The sequence below is a fragment of the Megalobrama amblycephala genome, linkage group LG13 (genome assembly GCF_018812025.1).
Source record: "Megalobrama amblycephala isolate DHTTF-2021 linkage group LG13, ASM1881202v1, whole genome shotgun sequence".
In the NCBI taxonomy this organism is placed as follows: Eukaryota; Metazoa; Chordata; class Actinopteri; order Cypriniformes; family Xenocyprididae; genus Megalobrama; species Megalobrama amblycephala.
This window is the reverse complement of record NC_063056.1, coordinates 26,752,072-26,775,430: the sequence shown is the minus strand read 5'-3', so window position 1 is coordinate 26,775,430 and position 23,359 is coordinate 26,752,072. Positions and strand designations below refer to the sequence as shown.

Below are 23,359 nucleotides of genomic sequence, written 5' to 3'. Positions count from 1 at the left end.
TTAATTAAATAAATAAATCAATGTATCTATTTATTTTGTAAAATTCACATTAATATATTTCACAATATCCTCTTTCACACACTATTATTGTTTAAATTTTTTTTTTTTTTTTTTTTTCATAATTAAATGTCCTTTTTCAAAAAGCTGTTTTTCATAATAATATGCTGCATTTACGAATGACGCCTATTTGATGAATCATGTATTTCCAAAGTACGATTTTCCATATGCTCGAGTGCTTTTAAATTATACCTGGGGGGGGGGGCAAAAATCTTAGTAATGACATTCCTCTGCAAGTTTTACGAATAGACTGGTCATTAATGTGCGTCACAAATGGTAAACAGAGCAAAAAAGTTGGAAGTGAAAATAGAACCAAGTCAATCGACCAAAGGTTCCTCGCGCCCTCTGCTGGCATCACAGCTGAGTAACAACATTTATCTATAATGCTTATAATGTGCAACCCCCATGTGCAGTGAAAGAATGTGACGTTAAATTAAATAATCTGTTTAATACATTTTAATTTGACTACAAACAAAAGGTATATAAACATACTACTACAATAAATAGAAAGCGATGCATAGTAATGTGGTTCCCCTTTCACGAAGGTATTTGTGTAATTTCAAAAGTAATAACTGAGACAGTTCATTGTTCACCAGCTGTAGTGTTCCCACAGCCATCTTTCTCCTTCCCTTTGTAAGTGCAGGATTTCTTTCCTGCTGTACCACAGTTCTCCATAAAAAACTCTCTCATGCGTTTCAAAGTGTTTCTGTGCTTCTCTCTTTGAGTCTCTGTCTCTGAAGTACTTCTTGGATCCTCGCTGCTGGAATGTTTCAGGAGAGAAGCATGAAGACTCTTCCCAAAAGTTTCATTTAGCCGTTGCTGGAAAGATTCTTGAAGTTTGACAACCAAATTTTTCCTCTGTATAAATAACCAAAATAGCACAGAACTATTATATAACAATCAATTCAAAGATTAAAAGATATATATCTGTGGTATTTCAGGTAAAGTGCTGAACTACAAGAAGAAACCTGACAGTTAAATTACACATGAATGTGATAATCTGAATGGCAGCGGTTTACCTCAGAGTTCATCATCAAGATGTCAAAAAGAGTCCAAACATCTGACACCAGTTCAGCAGCAGTGCGATAAGGCGGCTTCCTTGTCCCCAGGAGTCGGCCAAGTATTATATCAAATTCGGCTGTTTTTGAGTGATTCTTTAAAAACAGAGCACAGCTCATAAGATCATTTTTCGTCTGGATCTATTAATTTATTCAAAAATACATTCAAACACAATTCTTACATACAATGACTTTGTATTACTCTATTTTGATGAGCAAAAATATAAAAACATAAAAAAAAACTATACATATTGAATACATATTAATTACATTATTGTAAAGAAAACTAAAATATGTAGTTTGGCATAATCATTTATTATTACGTCTTAAACATTTTTTAAAATGTGGTGCAAACAACAAAATCATGTGGTGTGACAAATGTCGAAACATGCAGGAAAAATAAGGAAATGAAAGCCCTGAAGACTGACATGACCGTGTGTCACGGTCATCAAGTCTATTAATATATCATATTAATATTTTTAAATGGCAAGGTTAGTGCAGACTGTAAAATATACAGAATGTCATAATTAGTAATATAATTATTAATATATCATTACTGTTATACATATTAAATATAACGTTTGTAAAAAATACACTACTGGTCAAAAGTTTTTGGAAGGTACGATTTTTTTAATGTGTTTAAAAGAAGTCTCTTCTGCTCACCAAGACTTCATTTATTTGATCCAAAATACAGCAAAAACAGTAATAATGTGAAATTTTTTACAATTTAAAATAACTGTTTTCTACGGAAGAGGATTAGGGCCAAGCAATAATAAAAAAATAAAACCATCTCGAGATTAAAGTTGTTAAATTTCGAGAAAAAAGTCGAAATAAAATGTTGAGAATAAACTTGTTAAATTACGAGAAAAAATTCGTTAAATTTCGAGAAAAAAGTCTAGATAAAATGTCGTAATTTAACAAGTTTATTCTCGACATTTTATCTCGACTTTTTTCTCAAAATTTAATGACATTTTTCTCATAATTTAACGAATTTGTTCTCATAATTTAACGACTTTTTTCTCGTAATTTAATAACTATTCTCAACATTTTATCTCGACTTTTTTTTCGAAATTTAACGAGTTTTTTCTCGTAATTTAATGAATTTATTCTCAACATTTTATCTCGACTTTTTTCTCGAAATTTAACGAGTTTATTCTCAACATTTTATCTCAACCTTTTTCTTGTTTTTTCTTGAAATTTAACAACTTTAATCTCGAGATGGTTTTATTTTTTTATTACTGCTTGGCCCTAATCCTCTTCCATAGTTTTCTATTTGAATATATTTTAAAATGTTTATAAATGAATTTATTCCTGTGATGAAAAGCTGAATTTTCAGCATCATTACTCCAGTCTTCAGTGTCACATGATCCCTCAGAAATCATTCTAATATGCTGATTTGCTACTCAAGAAACATTTATTATTATTATCAATGTTGAAAACAGTTACAATTTCTTTTCAGGATTATTTGATGAATAAAAAGTTCAAAAGAACAGCATTTATCTGAAATAGAAAGCTTTTGTAACACTAACACTACCGTTCAAAAGTTTGGGGTCAATAAGTGTTTTTTTTTTTTTTTGGGGGGGGGGGGGGGGGGGGATTAATACTTTTATTCAGCAAGGATGATTAAATTGATCAAAAGTGACTGTAAAGACATTTATAATGTTGCAAAAGCTTTACATTTCAGATAAATGCTGTTCTTTTGAACTTTCTATTCGTCAAAGAATCCTGAAAAAAAAAAAATTGCACAAACATTCAACATTGATAATAATAATAAACATTTCTTTAGCAGCAAATCGGCATCTTAGAAAGACTTCTGAAGGATCAAGTGACACTGAAGACTGGAATAATTATGCTGAAAACTCAGCTTTGCTAACATATAATTTTTGCCAAAATATATTAAAACAGAAAACAGTTATTTTAAATTGTAAAAAAAAATTTCACAATATTACCGTTTTCTTACCGTCCAAAAACTTTTGACCGGTAGTGTACATGAAATACATTTAACAGCTGTGAAAATATTGATTGAGATGTAAACACTCATGTATTTAAGGTGTAACAAAAATATATGTTATTCCTTTTTACTGGATTATTACACCACGACATATTTCATTCAAGTCATTAAATGTAAACTTTTGTTAAAAATATAAAAGTTTTCCAAACTAACATGAATACAAAAGGTATATTTCTAAAAACATGGCACATTTGCTTTGAGCTAGATTTTTCCTTGCTTTTATCTTGTACATTCTTATTTGTCATTAACCATTTACTAAACTATCTGGAATATCCTTATAATAATATTATTGTAATATTAAGATGTGAAAAGTCCCAAATACTGATGGTGTTCCAGATAATATTAAAAGATGGTTATGCTAAATACTGCATGCACTATGTATTTACCTTGGTGGCGCTGTAGAGCAGGCACCTGTTCTCATCACACAGGAGACCAAGGAGAAGCTTCTCACACTTCTGAACAGAACGGATGAGATTAAATCGGTGTGACGTTATATCATTGCAGGACAAGAGATTAGAGTTGTGGCACGACACTTTATGCTAAAGTACAATCCTCTCCTAAAAATCCTTCTTAAAATTGTTGCGAGTGTAACTATTAGTGAAGATCCATTCAGGCTGATGGTGTCTCACTCTTTGATCTGGTAGACTCAGACTGGACGTTCTCATCTCCTCACTGCCATACACGACTGTCTCATTTACATCCTGACACAGCAAACACACCCAATCCTCGCTGCAAGAGAGAAGAAATACACCAAGACTCAAATAGTGGACAGAGAAAACAGTTATTGTTCTTAAATGCACATGCTTAACAAACTCCAAAGTCTTATAAATCATAGCTACTAAAGAACTGTAATTAAATTCAGTTTTATACAATTCCTGTTAGTTCCTGATGGTCTCACCAAGGTTTTGTGAGGATTGGTGGGATGTGACAATCAGAGTGAAAAGCACATCCACATTTCGCACACAGAAGGGCAGCTCCTGCAGACTGACACACTGCACAGAATTGTACGTCAGACGCCGGTGAGCTGTCGCTGCTTTGCGGTATAGAGCAGGAAGAGGATCTAGATGGCACTGGATCTTCGTGCCATCTCCACACCTGCTTAATCTGAGGAAGAACATGGCACAATTGAATATAGCTGTGGACTGGAGCAATAATGGCTATAGGCTAACATCAGTCACACATGTAGTCTTTCTAGCTCTACAGAGTCCTTACCTGGCCTCCCTGGGATTCCTGCACCATGATGTGGTCTCTGGAGATATCTGCAGTAAGGTGGAACTCTGGGAGTGGCTGCCCACATGGAGGCAGAGAAATGGGCAGGCGCACCAGAGATACACGTGGAAACCTATCACAGGAATAGTTAGTAGTTATAATCGAAATGAGGTTAATAATTCCTGCGATGCAGACAGGGTGCAATAAACACTATTGATCCCACTATGAAGCAGGTCTTCAACCAATATCATATAGATTTATCTTGAGTTCACCTCTTGAATTGTTTCTTGAATTGTTCCACGGTCACTAAAAGACAGAAAATATAACAAATGAGTGAGGAAAACCAACACTATACACCAGGGATATACAACGTCAGTCCTGGCGTGCCACTATCCTGCAGAGTTTAGCTCCAAACCTAATCAAACACACCTGAGCAAGTTAATCAATATTTTCAGGATTACTAAGGCCCAAGCCACTGGAAGGCAAGCCTGCAACCTTTAGCAAAAAAAGCGTAACGGCTAATGCTAACGCTGCTGCTTTTGGCGGTACGCAGGGAATGAGAACAGAGGCCATTTTTTTTCTTTTTTTTTTGAATGGATGTCAGTGGAGAAGAGGCTTCACTACACTGAATAATCTTCTTTTGTGAGGAAATAGCTTATTTAATGAATTGACTGCCTGTTTGCTAATCTTCAACATGTTTTATGCTAAACCGGAGGTCGGCAACCCGCGGCTCTTTAGGGCCCCCCTCGTGGCTCCCTGGAGCTTTTTCAAAAATGTATGAAAATGGAAAAAATTTTTGTTTTCATATGGTTTCTGTAGGAGGACAAACATGACACAAACATTCTTAACGTTTTCCAATGCTGTAATAAATATTAAATTTCAACATTTCTGTCAACGAAGATTTGCGTCATAGCCTGCGATACACGTTTCAGCTCGGCGCGAGGGTATGCATCGCCGTCACTTTCCCACTGAAAGCGCGCTCCCTCAGCTGGACTGAGTGGCAAAAGAACCTGCTGCGTGACTGGATTTAACAGGGGAAACTGAGAAAACGCGAGTAAAACGAACGAATTACACTAAAGGTTGAACTCGAAAGTGTTTCTTACAACTTGTCAAATAAACCTAATCCATGGATATTGACATGCAGCCTGGAGTCGTGTTTCCTGACATTTATATGTGCCTGATTTGACGCCGGGGAAATAACGTACATAAAGCAAATCTGCCTGTGAATATTTTATATAACTACAATATAGGTAGGTTTAAATCCGGGTAATCACTTGTATTAATGTTATATATATCGTCATTTTGTCCAGCCCTAAAACATATAGTTTTATAGTATAGTTTTTGTCAGTGTTTATTTTAAAGCACACAATTATGCAGAATACAAGATGGAAAATATTTAATTGATGGTTTGTCAACATAATATATAACAATACAATATATATGGAATGATTTTACCTCAAAATCCAACAATTTGACACAAAATGATAACTGCAAATCCATGTTTCTCTGCCTGGAGTCCAGCTGTTTCTGTGAATTGCATCGATCCATTTGCTGCTTTTTTTCTGTAGCTTTCAGCAGTTTTTAAATATATACCTCGGGAATACCTCATTATTTATTTGTAGCTTTAGTCATTTTGATAGTAGGCTAATATAGCTAATATACACTTACAGCCTGTGTTGCCTTCATATAAGGCTTATATAGCCTAAGGCTTTTAATTTTTTTGCGGCTCTAGACAGATTTGTTTTTTGTTTTTTTTGGTCCAATATGGCTCTTTGAACATTTTGGGTTGCCGACCCCTGTGCTAAACAATACTTTTGTTGGGAAAGATATGTAGATTCTTTTTTACTATGATAAAAAGGTTATTTTATAAGAAAAGGCAGAGAAGGGAATGTTACTACAGGTAGGACTAAATTATCATAGTATCTAATAATATTGAGTAATACTGTATATTGTCTAAAGAAAGTAAAAAAAAACAAAAACAAAAAAAAAAATGATGTTTTCTTTCTTTGGCTTTTAGGTTTTACCAGTTATGATAAGACTTGAATTGTAATGACTATTATAACTGCATATATGCATATGACGCTGATATTATGCATTTTAATGAATAAACATTACATGATCCAAGTTAGCTGTTACCCTTTCTCCAATGTTAAAACCCCAGACCCCCTCATCTCCCCAAAAATAAGCTGTTTTTTTAGCAGCACTCCAGGACTGGCATTGCTTATCAGTGCTATACACTATACTTTTTCAAATAAAGATGAAGAAGAAAAAAAAAAAAGAAAAAAAAAAAAAATCACCTGCAGATTCTTTTTCTTCCTCTTTTGCCTTTGTGTGGTAAAAAACACTTTGGACAGTCTTGTCATGTATCTCCCTCTGGTAGGAAAAGAAAACTTTTGAATAAAACACAGACCTCTGACATACAACTCTGATATACAATACTATTGTCTTTAAGAACAAACATTCACCAACCTCCCCTGCAAGGTCATCTGATGTGCCACATGGAGTTGAATTCGCTGGAGGTGTGGCTTTCCAATTGTCTGTTGAGCTGACAGGTGTTGTCTCTACAAGCTGACGAAAAGTTGTTGGCAAGCCAACGCTCCAGTGTTTTGGTCTAGAGTCACTCTTGGTGAATGACTGACTGGCTTGAGCTTGTCTTGAACATTTCTCTGTGGTGGTGGTGGAGAGAGGGTCTTGCTGAAGGTTGCATAGGCCAGAGGAGTGGGCAGGATCTGGTGAAGATTCTTTGGGATCTGTCTCTGACACAGTGGAAGAAGGAAAGTTGCTCTCCGAATTTTCCGTATCAGTGAAATTTGTGCTGCTCACACCTGCGTCCTGATCAGAGACGGAGTCAGCCAAGGCCTTGACTGGAAGGTTAGCAGTATTATAGGTGTCTCTTTTACACCAGAGGGTGTTGTTGCCACTAATGGGAGCAGAATGTATTGGGTTTACAGGAAGTGAAGAACCACTAGCTTTAAAGGTTGGACTGGTGGTATTCTGTGCACAAGGGTCATGGGAACAATGATTCATCCCACCATTGGATGGTCCAGCAGAGTGAACATTAGAGATTGTAGTAACATTATTTGAAGAAAGAGCGTTTATGGTAGAAAGAACGGTTAAGGGAATATTTGGTTGTGCAGCAAAAGTATGCCCGGGCCCCAGGAAACTGGTTTGTACTGGATAGGTTAGTAAAACTGTTTGGGTGTCAGTTGGCATGTTTGAAACTGGCTGGGTTGGTACAGGTGTTTGGTTGTTGGCTTGCATTGGATAAGTTATTACAAGTGTTTGGTTGTTGTCTGGTATTGAATGAGTTAGTACAGGTTTTTGGTTGTTGTCTGTTATTGAACGAGTTAGTACAGGTGTTTGGTTATAGGCTGGTATGTGATGAGATAGTACTGATGTGTGGTTGTCGGCTGGATTTGGTTGAGTTAGTACAGGTGTTTGGTTGATGGCTGGTATTGGATGAGTTAGTACAGGTGTTTGGTTGTTGGCTGGTGTTGGAGAAGTCAGTAGGGGTATCTGGTAGTTGGCTGGTAATGGATGAGTTAGCACAGGTGTTTGGTTGTTAGCAGGTATTGGATGAGTTAGCACAGGTGTCTGGTTGTTGGCAGGTATTGGATGAGTTAGTACAGGTGTTTGGTTGTTGGCAGGTATTGGATGAGTTAGTACAGGTGTTTGGTTGTTGGCAGGTATTGGATGAGTTAGTACAGGTGTTTGGTTGTTGGCAGGTATTGGATGAGTTAGTACAGGTGTTTGGTTGTTGGCAGGTATTGGATGAGTTTGTACAGGTGTTTGGTTGTTGGCAGGTATTGGATGAGTTAGTACAGGTGTTTGGTTGTTGGCAGGTATTGGATGAGTTAGTACAGGTGTTTGGTTTTTAACTGCCATTGGGTGGGTGATGGGAGAGTAATAGTGTAAGGTCCAGGTCTTCTTACGCTTGGAGATATCGTTTATTTGAGACGCTGGGCAGTTTGTGAATGGACGACGAGGCTGAAAATTAACAGATGGATGAGGATTCATTTGAGTTTTGTGAGCAGAGTTAGGAAAATATGGGACACGGTGTGATGAGGGAGTGTAAGCATTCTTGGATTGCCCAGGTTTGGAAGAAAATGAGGAAGAAAATGAATTCTGAGGTTCTGAAGAGGGAAGTTTAGATTGATTTAGTTGGAATGAGTGTTGTGTGGCCTGGTTAGGCTGAGATGGCTGGCTGGGCTGAGATGGATTAAGCAAACTCTTAAGGGCCTGGTTCATTTGTACAGTCTGAGAGGAAACACAGGAATGTAGTGCAGGGCTGTTAGCAACACATTCAGCCTGAACCTGTGCATCAACACTTGGTGAGGCCGGTATAGGATGAACATCCGTGGCAGTTACTACAGAATTTGGATTTGAGCTTTCCACAGACACAGACTTTGACTGAGTGGAACCAGTTCTCATAGAGGAGAAAGGAACAGAAGTCTTTCTAATCTTCATAAATCCTGGGTATAAAGAAAGGAAAAGGTGTAAAAATTAATAGATTTTTACAAAATGTGAATGCTTTTATTTAGTAAAAAAAAGTTTTAAAAAGAAGGTTTTATGTACCAAATTTGACCATTTGCTGACAGAGATCGTTCTGAATCTGAACGTGCAGTTTAATCATGGTCTCAGGAGTGCATGTCTCCTGGGACAGCAGCTTTTTCACCTGGGTCTCAATCTGAGTTAGAGACACAAAATTTAGCAAGGGGATCTGCACTCAGAATCTGAATGTCAGTCACTTTTGGTCACAAATATGACATATAGTCATATGGCGATGTCATATATATCTGATGAATTTACAATATAAATAAATCTTAAGGGGGGAAGTCTTGAACATAATTAGTATAAAGATTTAGATATCTTACAATATTTAAGGAATAAGCATGAAACAGAAAGGCTTACTGTTTTTGTGTGGACCAGGAGGCAATGGCCCTCAGTGTTTAGGATCTTGTCAATAAAAGCTACTATGTAGTCCTGAAAGCCTTCCAGCCTGTTCAGAGATGTCTTCCGCTCCAACAAACATCTCCCCTCCTCTGCATACAGGGCCTTAAAATCAAACATGCAAAAAGAAGTAAGGGTTACAGATTTGAGGTTCCTGAACAGGATTGAGGGCTGATAAGAAGCAAGTCTCACAAAAGAATATTAATTACTTTTATTAGTTTTCATATTCTTAAAAGTTACATGCTTACACTGAAATGTGAAATGCTGAAATGTGCAAGTTTTAGGAAGGTTAAAAGTGCATCTAACAACAGCCGTAGAAGGAAATGGAACAAATGTATGCTGTAACTAAATCTGTTTTATGATTAATTAGTCTACACTTTTGGAAGTGACTAACAGTGGGGAAAAAAATTGCCTAGAGTAATCAATCAAATCAGAGAAAACCCTGTAGTTCATGTTATTTTTATATGTTCTGTAAAGTATAAATATGTGTGCATTTTCTGTTTGATGAACGGGCTTGAACACTGATTGATTCTGAAAGTGAACAAATTAATAATCTGAATAGATGACCAGTTATTATAAATACTGAAGCTACGTGCTGTAATAATAAACATAGAAAAGGCATTTTGAAATTTTGGTGAAACATGCCAAATATTCATTATCTACCTTTCTAGGGAAAAATTAAAATCATGAACAGCATGTTTTAGTAAATGAGCATTAGTGAGTACTAAATTCTTACCTCTATGTCCTTTAAGATCTGCGTAGCTTTCAGTAACAGAGCCTGATAAAGGGAGAAGACCACCTGTCTCAACATCTTTTTTGCAGCCACTTTTAGATTCTCAATGTCCTGTAACCTAACAAAGATTAAAATTTTAACATATACACACGTTTTTACACTTGCATATACAGTGCCGCTTGAAAGTTTGTGAACCCCTTGCAGAATCTATGAAAATGTGAATAATTTTAACAAAATAAGAGGGATCATACAATATGCATGTTATTTTTTATTGTCCCGAGTACGATTTTTAAAAAAAAAAAAAATTTTTTTTTAATTTTACATAAAAATATTTACATATGGTCCACAAGACAAAAAAAATTGCTGAATTTATAAAAACGACCCACTCAAAAGTTTATGAACCCTTGATTCTTAATACTGTGTGTGGTTACCTGGATGATCTATGACTGTTTTTTGGTTTTGTGATGGCTGTTCACGAGTCTCTTGTTTGTTCTGACCAGTTAAACTGAGCTCTGTTCTTCAGAAAAATCCTCCAGGTCCCGAAAATTCTTCAGCTTTCAGCATATTTTTGCATATTTGAACCCTTTCCAGCAGTGACTGTATGATTTTGAGATCCATCTTTTCACACCGAGGACAACTGAGGGACTCAAACACAACTATTAAAAAAGATTCAAACATTCACTGATGCTCCAGAAGGAAACACAATGCATTAAAGAGTCAGGGGTGAAAACTTTTGAACAGGATACAGATCTCCAAATTTTTATTATTATTATTTTTTTTTTCATTTAGTACTGCCCTTCGAAAGCAACAGAAGACACTTAAATGTACTTAAATTAAGTACAATATTCCTTGATCTTCAAATACAAAAGGTTTTCACCCCCATCGTGTTTCCTTCTGGAGCATCAGTTTGAATCTTTTTTAATAGTTGTGTTTGAGTCCTTCAATTGTCCTTAGTGTGAAAAGATGGATCTTAAAATCATACAGTCACTACTGGAAATGGTTCAAATATGCAAAAATCAGGGAATCAAGGATTCACAAACTTTTGAATGGGGTCATATTTATAAATATATTTTTTTTGTCTTGTGGACTTTATGTAAACATTGTTTATGTAAAATATCTTACTCAAGAGAGTACTAAATAACAAATGACATGCATTTTGTATGATCCCTCTTATTTTGTTAAAATCACATTTTCACAGATTCTGCAAGTGGTTCAAAAATTTTCAAGCAGCACTGTATATATGTATATACACTTGCTTTTTACCACTGAGTGGCCTGACTCGATCTTATAGGTGAATTTCCACCATACATGTCTCTCAAAAACAGCTTTAATGAGTGTTAAGAAATTTTTGTGGAATACTACCATTTCAGCAATGTTTCTAGTGACTATATGTTACCAGGATGTAAAGTGATTTGTTTCATTCATTGATGGCTCTGCTTTGATCTGCCATTAACACCTCTCACGGTTCTCACACTCTCTTTTTTTCTGTCACTTTTTACCACTGTCCTTTTGAATAAAAGGCCCCATTTACACCTGGTATCTCAAGTGTACCAGTAAACATTGTCAGGCTAGACAGACTGGCATTTACATCTGATACAAACAACTCAAATGTGTCTCTTGTGAACACTTGTTATTGCATTTCAAGGGCAGGTTCTCACTACATAGATTGGATTGCTTACAAAACCTTTTTGATTTTTTGCCAACTTTTGGGCTTTTTTTTTTTAGTTTAACATTTTTAATTGAAACCCTGTTTAAAACTGTATTTAGTATTGTCCAGTTCTGATCAGATTACTGAAAATGGATACTGTTACCAGGTGTAAGCGGAGTCTTTTTTTACTTTAAAGAAACTTCAAATTAATAAAAGTTTTCTTTAAAAAGTTAGTAAATGATTTTGACGCATTATAAACACACTTTATTGTACTTATCTTTGGAGATAAGAAGTCACTATATGTTTAGTTTTTGATAGGCACAGACTTTTTTACTTTCAGACTATGAATCAATCCAGTCTGTGGATATAAAACATGTTATATTCTGAGCCAGTTTTAGAGCGCATATTGTTTTCATTTGTCACGCATCTCCTAGCAATGAGGAATATGTTTCTGCAAGAGTTTGTTTTCTTCGGAAAGACTTCAAAAAAATCTGACAGTGTGATCTTTAAGGCCAATTCTTACTAAACTGACAGAGACCAACCAATGGCAACAGACATGTTCGGCGGGCTTTGACTTGTCGGCATCTGTTTCCGTTGATTGTTTTCGCCAAACATGTTGAATCGCCGTTTGGTGGAACATGGAATGTCTAAGAAGCAACGTACTGTAATCTAGTGATTGTCCCAATTGTTCAGCATCTGAATTGGCTTTTAGTCTTTAAATGACAGGGGAGAGACTAATTTGTTGAATAAAGACGTTATTTTTGTTTCTGTGCACAAAAAGTATTCTCGTCCCATCATAACAATAAGGTCGAACCACTGTAGTCACGTTGACTATTTTAATGATGTTTTTACTACTTTTCTGGACCTTGATAATTTCGTTGCTTTCTATGGAGGATAAAAAAACTCTTGGATTTCATCAAAAATATCTTAATTTGTGTTCCGAAGATGAACAAAGGTCTTACGGATGTGGAACGTCATGAGTGTGAGTAATAAATGACAGAATTTACATTTATGGGTGAACCAACCCTTTAAACTCTGTTTTTAAAAGTAGTGTAGTTTATTCCAGCCTTTAATGTGATAGTTCATCCTAAAATAAAAATTCTGACATTATTTATTTAACTTCATGTCATTCCAAAACTGTATGGTTTTCCATTTTTTGGTTGAAGTATCCCTTTAAGAAATATGGTCGAGACAAGGTTGTGATTAAGTAAGTCTCAAGTAAGTTTGTTCTTGATAGATTGTTCCTTCAATTGGTGCACTGTCAGCTGTTTTCAATCAAATGCATCAAGTTTTACCATGATAAGATGTCAGCTCCCATGGCCCTATTTAGTTACCTTGCCTCTAGAAGCAGCAGGCTACTGCTGATCATCTCTTTTTGATGTCTGATGGAGTCCAACAAACTCTGCAGTTGCTGTCTCTGAGATCCCACAGCTTCCTCCTGCTGCACAAAACTGACACATGGATGGACATGTAAATATATATATCACAAAGCTTTACAGCTAAGCAAATAAATTCCATATAGTAATCTTTTAATCTTCACATGCACTGATCTGAGAAGGTTGATTTGCACTATACCTGTGGCCTCTATGAGTGATCAGCTGACAGTCTTTACAGGTGAGCTCTTCACAAACAAGACAGAAGAACCTCAAGCTCTCCTGAGTGTGTAAAGGGCAGCGTCTTCTCTGTATCCATCCTGAACAAAGGAAACAACAGAACAGATCTGAAAATGCACAGAAGTATATAGCAGTGTTAGTCTGAAGCATGCATGGAAAGTAAATCTAACCTGTGGGTGGATTTTTTGGTGTGACTTCATGGTCACGGGTCACTTTTACCCTACGATGGGCAGACATACAGTCCAAACACAGGGCCTCCTCACACTGGACACACCATCCACTAACCTCACTCTCTTCACACCCAGCACACTGCAAAGATTAATTCAAAATTTTGGATTAAGATTCACAATGGAAGACAGAGAGGAAATGCGTCCTTTATGTCACTGCTAGAAATTAAGGCCCTTCACAACAAGGATAATATCTAAAGTCTTAATAATTGTTCTATTTCTAAAAGAAAGAAGTCCACACCACATATATATAACGATAAAGACACAGAGGAATGATATTGTTGGAATCACTTTCAGAATGATTTTTTCCCCCACCTGATGAATGTACCATTTTATTCATAATCATAACTTTTTCCATAATATATGCACTCTTACCTTGGGGGGCTTGTTATTATTAGAGTCGTCTTCAAAAATGACACATTCTGTGACATCGGACAAACAAAAGGTCTGAGCACATAATGGACAGTCTAGACAGAGAAATAAACAAAAGCCTCAGATGTGTTTAGCAAGCCATGACAAAATCACAATAGAGTAGAATAATTTATTAGAAAAAGCAGAAAGGATACATTGGAAATATCCTTACACCTTGTTTGCTTGACACTGACAAGACACACAACACACACAAAATTGAGCTGATTTCACATTTTATTAAAAAATGCAATGATTAATGTTGCCAAAAAATTAGATATTTTTAGCAACACTTCACATTTGGTGTCATAAAGAGAAACGGTTAAACATTTTTAATGGATTTATAGGACTAATAAAATAATATCTTATTTTGTAAAATTCCACTTTGTGCAGTGCAAATAAAACTTGTTCATGCGTTTCCAAACTGGTTTCGCTTGAGTATGTGATAGAAACAGAGAATATTATGGGCATATTCACTAATGTCAAACTAATGTAAAATATGCTAACTTAACCCCAGTGCTCTACTGCGTATCTTGTATAACTTCCTGTATTGATAAAGGAAATGCGTCAGTGACTTCCTCAAACGATTTCAGGATATTTTTTAGATCAATATAATTAGTTTGTTCATAAAATGATACAATTTTCACAAATATGCTGTTATTTAAAACAGGTTACGTAAAATGTTTGTTTATTATGTCGATAACACAAATATCGGGGGTAACGTTAGCTGTAACGTACAGTTAACTGTTTATCTGGCCCCCAATGGAGAACACCATATAGACGTATGTGTTTCTGTATAATACGACCTGGCCCAAACCCAAGCATTTAACTTTGAGATCCCTTATGTAAATAATCGTCGGACCTAAAGAGTCAATTAAACCTAACTTCACGCGATTGTTTGAGCCTGCAGTTCAAGGCGATTTTAAAAAGGTCACGTGCAGAGTTGGACTTTCCCGAGCGCCCCAATAAAAATAATCAAACTGTGACCACGACTACAATCGAGCTCTTACCTTGTGTGGCTCCATCTGTGCAGATCTTCGTGAGGCAAGTATTACAAACTGTATGCAGGCAGGGCAGAAGTCTGGGGTCTGCAGAAGAGTTCAGGCGAAGTTTGCAAATAGCGCAGGATCCGCAAACCGTTTTTTCTAAATCCAAATGGGGCGACACTTGACGCCCTGTTTGGTCAGGGGTAAACATCTGTTGCTTGAGAATTATTAATGTAAAAAGACGTGTAACCGCATATGAAATATACGGAAAACTCGACGCGTTGCGCTTGTTATTGAGATAGTGGATCCGTTGAATATACCGTTCCTGAAACTTTTCAGTTGCGTGGGGCGGGGCTTCGTGGAATATTCATCAGTTTCCCTGTAGTGGGCGTGTCCTAACAAAACAAAATCGGATGTTTTGAACATTTCCATGTGTTTTCATTGTGTGCATACATATAAGTAAAGGAAACGCTTTAGGACAAACTTTAATGCTTTTGGAAGTAAAAATTATTGGTGGTTTAAGGTTTGTACATTTGTCTTAAACCAAACAACACTACTATACACTGTATATTCTAACCAACCCATTACAATTTTGATCTAAAGGAACTTGCACTAACATTTTCAGTTCCACAACTTTTATTTTGTCAGAAGGACACATCCACCTAGTGCAACAGAAAACCATAGCAATCCTATACATTTGTAATCTTGTAGTACACAGAGTGGAACTTTACGGAGCCCCTAAAGGGACGTGGTGATGGAAAAAAAATTGGGAAGGGAGGAAATTTGACGTGCTGGTGGGAAAAAAATTTGGGATGGGAGGATTTTTTTTTTTCTTCAAATCTTTTGTGTTCCCTCACAAAACTTTTGTGTTCCCCCGAGAAACTTTGCGTTCCCTCGCAAATATATTTGTGTTCCCGTGAGCTAATTTTTTCCCCTCCTATCCCATTTTTTTCCCACCACCACATCCCTTTAGGGGCTGCGTAGAACTTTGTTGATATATGTGCTGGGAGAACTGGATTTCCATGAAGGGTTTCTGGGGAGGATTGTAGAAACTAGTATGCCAGACTTAACTGATTCTTAATTTTTTAATACATAAAGAGAACATATGGAAAGTTGACAAATAATTGCAGAGATGCGAAGTGTTTTGGTGGAAAAGACGATAATAGTAGTCAAACTAGGCTCCTACTTAACAAAAGTGCTTTTTCATTATTTATCAAAGAATTCAATTAATTGATTTCATCCTTTGAACCTTTTTAACGCAAGACGCAGATATTGCTATAACAGATAACCAAACAACACCTGTGAAAAGATGACACCAGCCCCTGCAAGGACTTCAGATGATGGCAACTCTGAATTAGCATGCACCACTGCCAAATTTTCTAAATAATGTAATCATTATGATTACAGCTTGTAATAATTGCTTTAATGAGATCAAATGATTAAACGAATACATGATATTAGCTAACTGCATGATTTGTATTATCTTAGAACTGTACATTGACATATGGACATTACTTTGACACAGTCACCTCTGATTACTCTAAATTGTAATGTAGAAACATTAAGCATTTGTAAAGGTGCTTTGAAACTATATGGTTAAATGCACTCTACCAGTAAATGAGAATTGAATTGAATTGTGAAGTGAAAAACAAAAGTGAAAGCAGAACTGGTTTTCATATCGTATTTATTTCTAGGAACTAAACTACCATTGTCTTTCACTCAGTTCTCATATGCTCAGAGCCACAGGGCCCTTCTATATCATATTTTTGCTGTAGCAACAGCTCAAAGTGTAAAGCAGAACACAAAAAGTGTTAATGTAGTGCTAAATAGAGCTGACGATTTAAATCTTGGTTAAATACTGAATATAAATGGATCTTAGAAATGGATGAGGAACAAAAGTGTACCAAATATAAAGGACTGTGTAAGGGACTGTCTGTCTCTTGGCATACAGGTGACACAAACCACAAACCGTCATTAGGTGCATCAGCAAATGGATGTCGTGCATTTGTGGTTAGTGCTCCTTGCTCTAACTCTGAGGCGCCTTAGAGGTGTGAAGTCACAGAAGTCAAGCTGTTATTCTGTTTCAGCAACTTTCAGGTCAACTATTTATTTTTTTTATTTTATTTTTTTTAAAGTGGCTATTTTTGTTTTATGTTTAACTTAAACCCTAATGTTATGTTTAAATTAAATTTTTATTATGTACATGTAATAATAATAATAATTTTAAAATTAACCTCTAATTTATCTCTTCAAATGTTTTTTTAAATTCTGTAAATCATAATTTTTGTTTGAAGTCAGTTTGACCCTAGCAAAATCATAATACAATAGTAAAACAATACAATAAAAGAAATTGAAATTGAATGTACTGCTAAAGAGCGCTCACCAATCAGAAAATCTCATGTGAAAATCCAATGCATTTGTTAATTGTCATGTTTTTCCTGTTTGTGTTCCTTGTGCCTTGTTTTTTAGTTGTTGTGGCAAAATAAAAACGACTTACTGCGTAAGAGACAAACTCGTCCTTTCTTGCAAGTAAGGTCAGACATAACAGAAACACAAGTCACTGCAGAGTGTAAGACAAAATAGAAAACTCTCTCTCCCTTATATCTCTGGCCTTCAAGGCTAAAAGGCTCTGTCATTTTACCATATTAGGAACATGTCATATGTCATTCCACCTGTCATATGACAGTCACATCCCCTGCTATACAATACCCATACAATTGAAGAACATATAGTGCACAGCATAAATGAGTACACCCCCTCTGAACAAATATAAAAGATGTATCTTCTTTATGATCACTAATACAATTCATGGGAAGATGGCAAAACTAAAATGTATTAAACATATACATAGTAAAAACTAAAAAATATATGTCATTAATAGCAATAAAATAAGTAAATTAGCCAATTTTGTTTAAATTATGGATTGCAGAAATTAGTACACCCTAGATTTAATTCAACAAATGTATAATATTCTAGCACTTAGTATGCCCTCCATAATTTTGAATATACTGCTCTGACCCTTCTTGGCACGGAGTGTACAAGTTCATGACAAATTTTCACATCTGTCCTGTTTAATGATGAGCTCCTTAAATGCCCTGATTTTTAATGGGGAGTGTTGCTCAACACGTCTCTACAGAATACCCCACAGGCACTCAAGAGGGTTAAGACTGAGTGCAATACATGTCCACAGAAGGTTTTTCACCTTGGGAGAATGCATATCCTCATTGTCATGTTGAAAAAATGGCCAACAATGCAGGGAATGAGGAAGGGTAACATCTTCTGTTTCAAGTTTGTGTATTAAATTACACATTGGTGTGGGAATTCATGACAGCATTGATAAAGCACAACTCCCTCACTCCTTCATCATTCATACATCCCTATATAAGAGCTTTTCTACCACTGAACTTTACTGTGGGAACCAGGCACTTCTCACTGGACTCCTCCTCTAGCAACACCATAACATTTTGGATGCTGTTACATCCAAAATGATTGATTTGGTCTCATGAGACCAGAGTATTGATTCCCAGAATCTTTGTAAATATGGGCTTTGGAAATGGCTAACTTACTTTATTGTGCTTTGGCTACAGTAGGTAGTTCCAGTGAGAACAACAACCATGCATGTCATCAACCATGCATGTCATGAGATAAACAGTCACTATTTTCATAGCTTTGGCTGGCTCTGAGACACTTGCTTGGTATTTCTCCTGCTCTTTGTCTAGCAAAAAAATCCCTCATCACTAAATGAAAGCTTAAAATGAAGGCCTGATTATTTCAGGGCCACAAGTCCATTGCTTTTGAATTTGTATTGTATTGTCACAAGTCCATTGTTTTTGAATTTCTGTGTTACTTTTGCTATATTTTCACACTTAAAACAATGATTTGGTAATTCTGTTCTCTTTTGTATAAGTCTCCTGACAGTTCTCTCCCAAGTGGTTCCATTGTTGTCAGCATTAAGTGTGAGAATGATTCAGTGGGCTATATAACACTTTTAATTGTCAAAAAATTACTTCTCTTTAAATGTTTTGGTTCAACATACTTACCTTTTGATCAAACATTGCCTTAAACTTACACCAGAACATTTTTCTTTTGTTTTATTTAGTAACTTTTAGGAGGGTGCACTCATTTTCACAACATATTATCACCTAGATAAGAAAATCTTATTTTCCTGAATAATTTTGACATGCTTCTTTGGTAATTGATTAAGCAAACCTGCTGGAACATTATATCTCTAAAGAACCCTAACATGTCTTCAAAGTAATTGAGTAATTGCTGACTTTCAGAAGTTTCAGAGGGGGGGGGGGGGGGGGGTACTCATTTATGCTGTGCACTGTAAAAATATTATATATTATATATTAAATATTATATATATATTTAAACCAAGTGAGGACAGCAAAATAAAGTAAACTGTGACATATTATACTCAAAAATTCTTCATACAGTGGACTACCAGTAAAATTGATAAAAATTTGAAACCAAAAATTATTCAGACACTTTGACCTAACCATGTTTTGCTTAAGTGTTATCTGACATAATTAAGATAAAAAATTTTCTGACACATTTTATCTCTGTGATCTTGTCATATTTTATTACCATTTTTTTTACTATAGTGAAAAATGTATTAATGAATGAAATGTTCAAGGTGTCTGAATAAATTTTGGTTTGACTGTATAGTGTTTACAAACAGCTGATGAAATGGTATTCTCATTTGAAATAGTCTTGGACCCAGAAAAACAGAAGTTGCTTACATCATGACAAAATATATCTGCATTTGGATCCTCTCTTCCATGTTGCCTGAGTTCACCCCAGCATTACTTTGAGAATCCAAACATAAGTGATGTAGAATGGTTTATCAAGATTTTTGAAATTAGTAAGATTAGGATAATCATTAAGTTTCACCTCAATGACTTTATAATATATTTTTGTTCTATTAAAGCCTTGAGACAGAACAGGAAGGTTAAATAGTAAGTAGATCAATAAAGGCCATTCATCAAACTCAAGAGTATTTTCATTACACCTACACTTTATAGATCATTCAGACAGAGAAACCTTCAGAACGCATTTAATAGCATCAACACAGATAATCACATTGTGTTACCATAAAGCCAAATACAGTACAGAATATGTGCTGTCACATCTCTTGTTTTACCTCTACAATATACTTTACTCACATTATATCTTTTCCAATTTATATCAGTCAGCACAGACATGTGGCCCACATTATTTCAAATATAATCACAGTTGTCACTTCAAACACATAACAAATATTTTCCAATATTTTATATGTAAAAAGAAAGTAAAAATGATTGGGCAGGTTAAAAATGTCACAATAATACAAAAAAACCTGCAGCACCAGAGCAAATGAGGAAATAAATTAGCAACTAGATCTTACGTTATCTGGCCAGGCAGGTGTGGCTCAAGTTACACTGATGTTAGAGATTACTTGAGGTCTGTGTTGTAAGGGCTTGTGAGATATTTATTCAGAAAGCTCCATAAAAACACTTAAATTATGATAAGTCCTCAGCTCATATACCAAAGACCAACAGAGTGACGTACAGTATTGCAGAAAGTGATGGGAGTAACAAGTGACTGATTGGACGTGTTTTCTCAGGGCTGTGGTGGACACCTACATAATATTGATAGGACTTGTTTGCTTAGGGCCGGTCTCACATCAGACTACATTTCACACATTTCACCTGCTTCTCTTTGCTCAGGAGTCCAAACTGAGCATTGGCCAGAGAATCAACCAAGTTCCAAAAATCCTTGAACGTGACACCCTTCGCTTCTTCCACGCTCATGTCTGTCAGGAGTTTGTTGAGTCCTTCCTGGTCCCCTGCTGTCTGGAAGAGAATAGAGGGTGTGGGAAACTTATCAAATGTTATTATGATTATTGTGTATTTAGGTGACCAAATGCCTTCACTATGAATAAGCATATATTGGCTTTATAATGCATATAAATGTCTGACCTTAAAGTTTCACGTATAGTGAGTGATAGATTTTATGTTGGTCTCAGCATTGAAAGTATGTGGACAGAGGCTCCTTTTTTCCTCTGTCAAAGCTGTATACTATGTTTTAACATATGGTTTTCTATATACCAGAACCATTTCCATATAAGGCTCTACTAGGAGTGAATGTGAGACAGGGAATGGTCTCTGCTTTCTGTATTACCAGAATAGGAGAAGGTCCTTGGGATTTTAAGGGACCTCATGGGTACCTGACCAGTAGATGACCATATTTAGACTTGTTTTTCCATATGTATCACATTCCTATACCATAAGCTATATGATGTATTCTCTTTCTCATTGGCTGAAACTATACTACACCCCTTGTACTCTTTCTATATATTCTCTCTTTTCTTATCAATAAAATGAGACTATATTCTCCCTCAGCGCTGAGTGATTGCTCATTCAATTGCCAAATAAGAGGTCTGGGATGAGGCACGAATTAGGAGCAAAAACCTAACAGTGAGTCCAAGTTTGTATTTTGAAAAATAAAAAATAAACCTTTAAATATTTGAATTCAACTCTAAATTTAATTCAGGAGAATATATTCAGGCTCATATTTATTTACAGTGTAATTTTGGTCTGCCCTATAACAAAACAGTATCAAGTAGGTGTTGTTGCTTATGGAAATGTGGCTTTTGGTTATGTAGTATGGATGATATTAGTTATTTTGAGTTATTTTGTGGATCCTGACGTACCTTCACCATGGTGGGCAGCTCTTTGGAGAGCATGCTCTGAAACTCCTGGGCTGTGAGCGTGTTGGCATTAGTTGATGATGCCGAGTGGAAGTTTACCACCAGGGTGTTGATGGCCAATTCTAGATCTGTGTACTACAGAGAGGGAGCAGTTTTAGACTCAAGCGCAGCTAAAAAGTAATGTCTCCAGAGCCAGAAAAAAGCAACACCTTTTGAAGGTGATTTGTGTTTTAGCACCCTTCAGGCCTATCTAAGCACTTCAAACCATTTGAAAAACAAAGTTGTTTACGACACAAAGTGATTAAACCCATTGTAATCATATTTCATCAGATTTTCAGTACACTGCTACTTGATTTTATGAGGTATCAGTTTTCTTCATCGGTTATGAATTTCAAAGTGGCTGAAAGGTAGGGTAGGCAATTTTTTTATAAACACTTTTTGTTATACTGGTTGAAACTTTCTTCATATTCTGATAGCAATCAATAATAGAAGTGGTCTAAATATTAAAACATTTACACATATCTTCTGTGGAAGTCTCAGGACCAAAAAAAAAAAAAGGTCAGAAATTAAACTTATAAAGTGGGTTGAATTTTATTTACTGTAACAGTTTTTATGTAATATATTATCACATAACGGCACGGCTTTGTTGCATTCCTCAAGAAATCCTCCGTTTATCATTAGTAATCCGATTGTTTGCTGTTGAACAGGAGCTGTAGAGACCTATTACTACCTCTACTCGCACAATGCATTCCTGTGCTCGACACAGTTCAGCACATAGATGTGTATACGTAGATTCAACCATCAACCTCTCCCAGGTGAGAATATGTTGGTTGGTGTTTTCATTTACATTAACTCAATATTACAGATTTTTATACTACGGTAAACTTTTAAATGTCGCGTTAGCTGACACCTTCGTCTTGTTGTATTGAGTTAGTTTAGCAAAATCATCTGCTGAATTGAATCTATTGCAGATATTGATATTCAAACATGCGTCCAACTACGGTTGCAGAGGAATCTATGTTTACACATCTATGGTTCAGCATGACTGACGTCTACTTACTCACTGGGCGTTGGCCACAAAAAAGACATAAAACAAAACGCATTCAAAGTAAAATCAGTTATTCTAGTATTAGACCATCATCAAAATATTCATATAGTAGGCTTACTAATATTGTTAAAAACAATGCAGGCCTAAATGTATTTGAACGGCAGTGATAATTAGTCCACATTGAACAAATTATTAATTAAATTATATAAATCATTAAAAACTACAAATAAATCAACACAAAAACTAAGTTAATTCAGTTGGACAGATAGAAAAGTACGTTTTAATTCATTTCCTCTATTATTAAATATCGAAAGGGAACTTATGACGAAAAAGAAAAAGTAGCCTTGGTGAAATAGCTACAGGTAGATCATGCAAGTAAACATATCGAAAACATAAACTATTTAAATACAACAAAAATAAAAGCGTACCTGTGGATCCATTGGGCTCGTTTCATGTCCCGCTTGTGTGGAAACTAGAGCAGGTGAAGTGAAGTGACGGTATTTCATCACCTGACCAGAGCTACCTCGCGCCTCCGACCCGCCCACCCTTCACGCGCAGACGGATAATGTCCACTCTTTTATTTTATTGGGTGTTTATGTGGTAATATGTCTTGTACGGAATGTGTGTTAATTTTCGATACAGACTGAGACTGTATTGTGTTTTTCAGTTTTATGTAGGCTAAATAAGATTGAAATGGCTTGAGTAGGCCTATTTGTT

At 35.8% G+C, this 23,359-nt stretch overlaps 2 protein-coding genes across 3 annotated transcripts; both read right to left on the bottom strand.

The window, feature by feature from the left end:
* Window positions 1-485: 485 nt before the first annotated feature.
* trim33l (tripartite motif containing 33, like) lies at window positions 486-15,263 on the bottom strand. Of its 2 annotated transcripts, XM_048154234.1 has the most exons (17): window positions 14,925-15,263; window positions 13,882-13,973; window positions 13,450-13,588; window positions 13,242-13,359; window positions 13,001-13,117; window positions 10,022-10,136; window positions 9,247-9,390; window positions 8,911-9,022; window positions 6,805-8,807; window positions 6,633-6,708; window positions 4,608-4,641; window positions 4,339-4,468; window positions 4,025-4,230; window positions 3,756-3,855; window positions 3,513-3,581; window positions 1,077-1,211; window positions 486-915 (listed from the first exon to the last, which is right to left on the bottom strand). In XM_048154234.1, exons 1-17 carry the CDS (start codon window positions 15,109-15,111, stop codon window positions 640-642), a joined length of 4,053 nt encoding a protein of 1,350 aa, XP_048010191.1. In that variant the 5' UTR covers window positions 15,112-15,263; the 3' UTR covers window positions 486-639. The 2 variants fall into 2 exon arrangements, with proteins under 2 accessions (XP_048010191.1, XP_048010192.1); XM_048154235.1 differs by lacking the exon at window positions 13,882-13,973 and having other exon boundaries at window positions 14,925-15,081.
* Window positions 15,264-19,943: 4,680 nt separating this feature from the next.
* LOC125244056 (protein S100-A2-like) lies at window positions 19,944-23,203 on the bottom strand. Its single transcript, XM_048153981.1, has 3 exons — window positions 23,071-23,203; window positions 21,598-21,729; window positions 19,944-20,737 (listed from the first exon to the last, which is right to left on the bottom strand). Exons 1-3 carry the CDS (start codon window positions 23,146-23,148, stop codon window positions 20,564-20,566), a joined length of 384 nt encoding a protein of 127 aa, XP_048009938.1. The 5' UTR covers window positions 23,149-23,203; the 3' UTR covers window positions 19,944-20,563.
* Window positions 23,204-23,359: the final 156 nt, after the last annotated feature.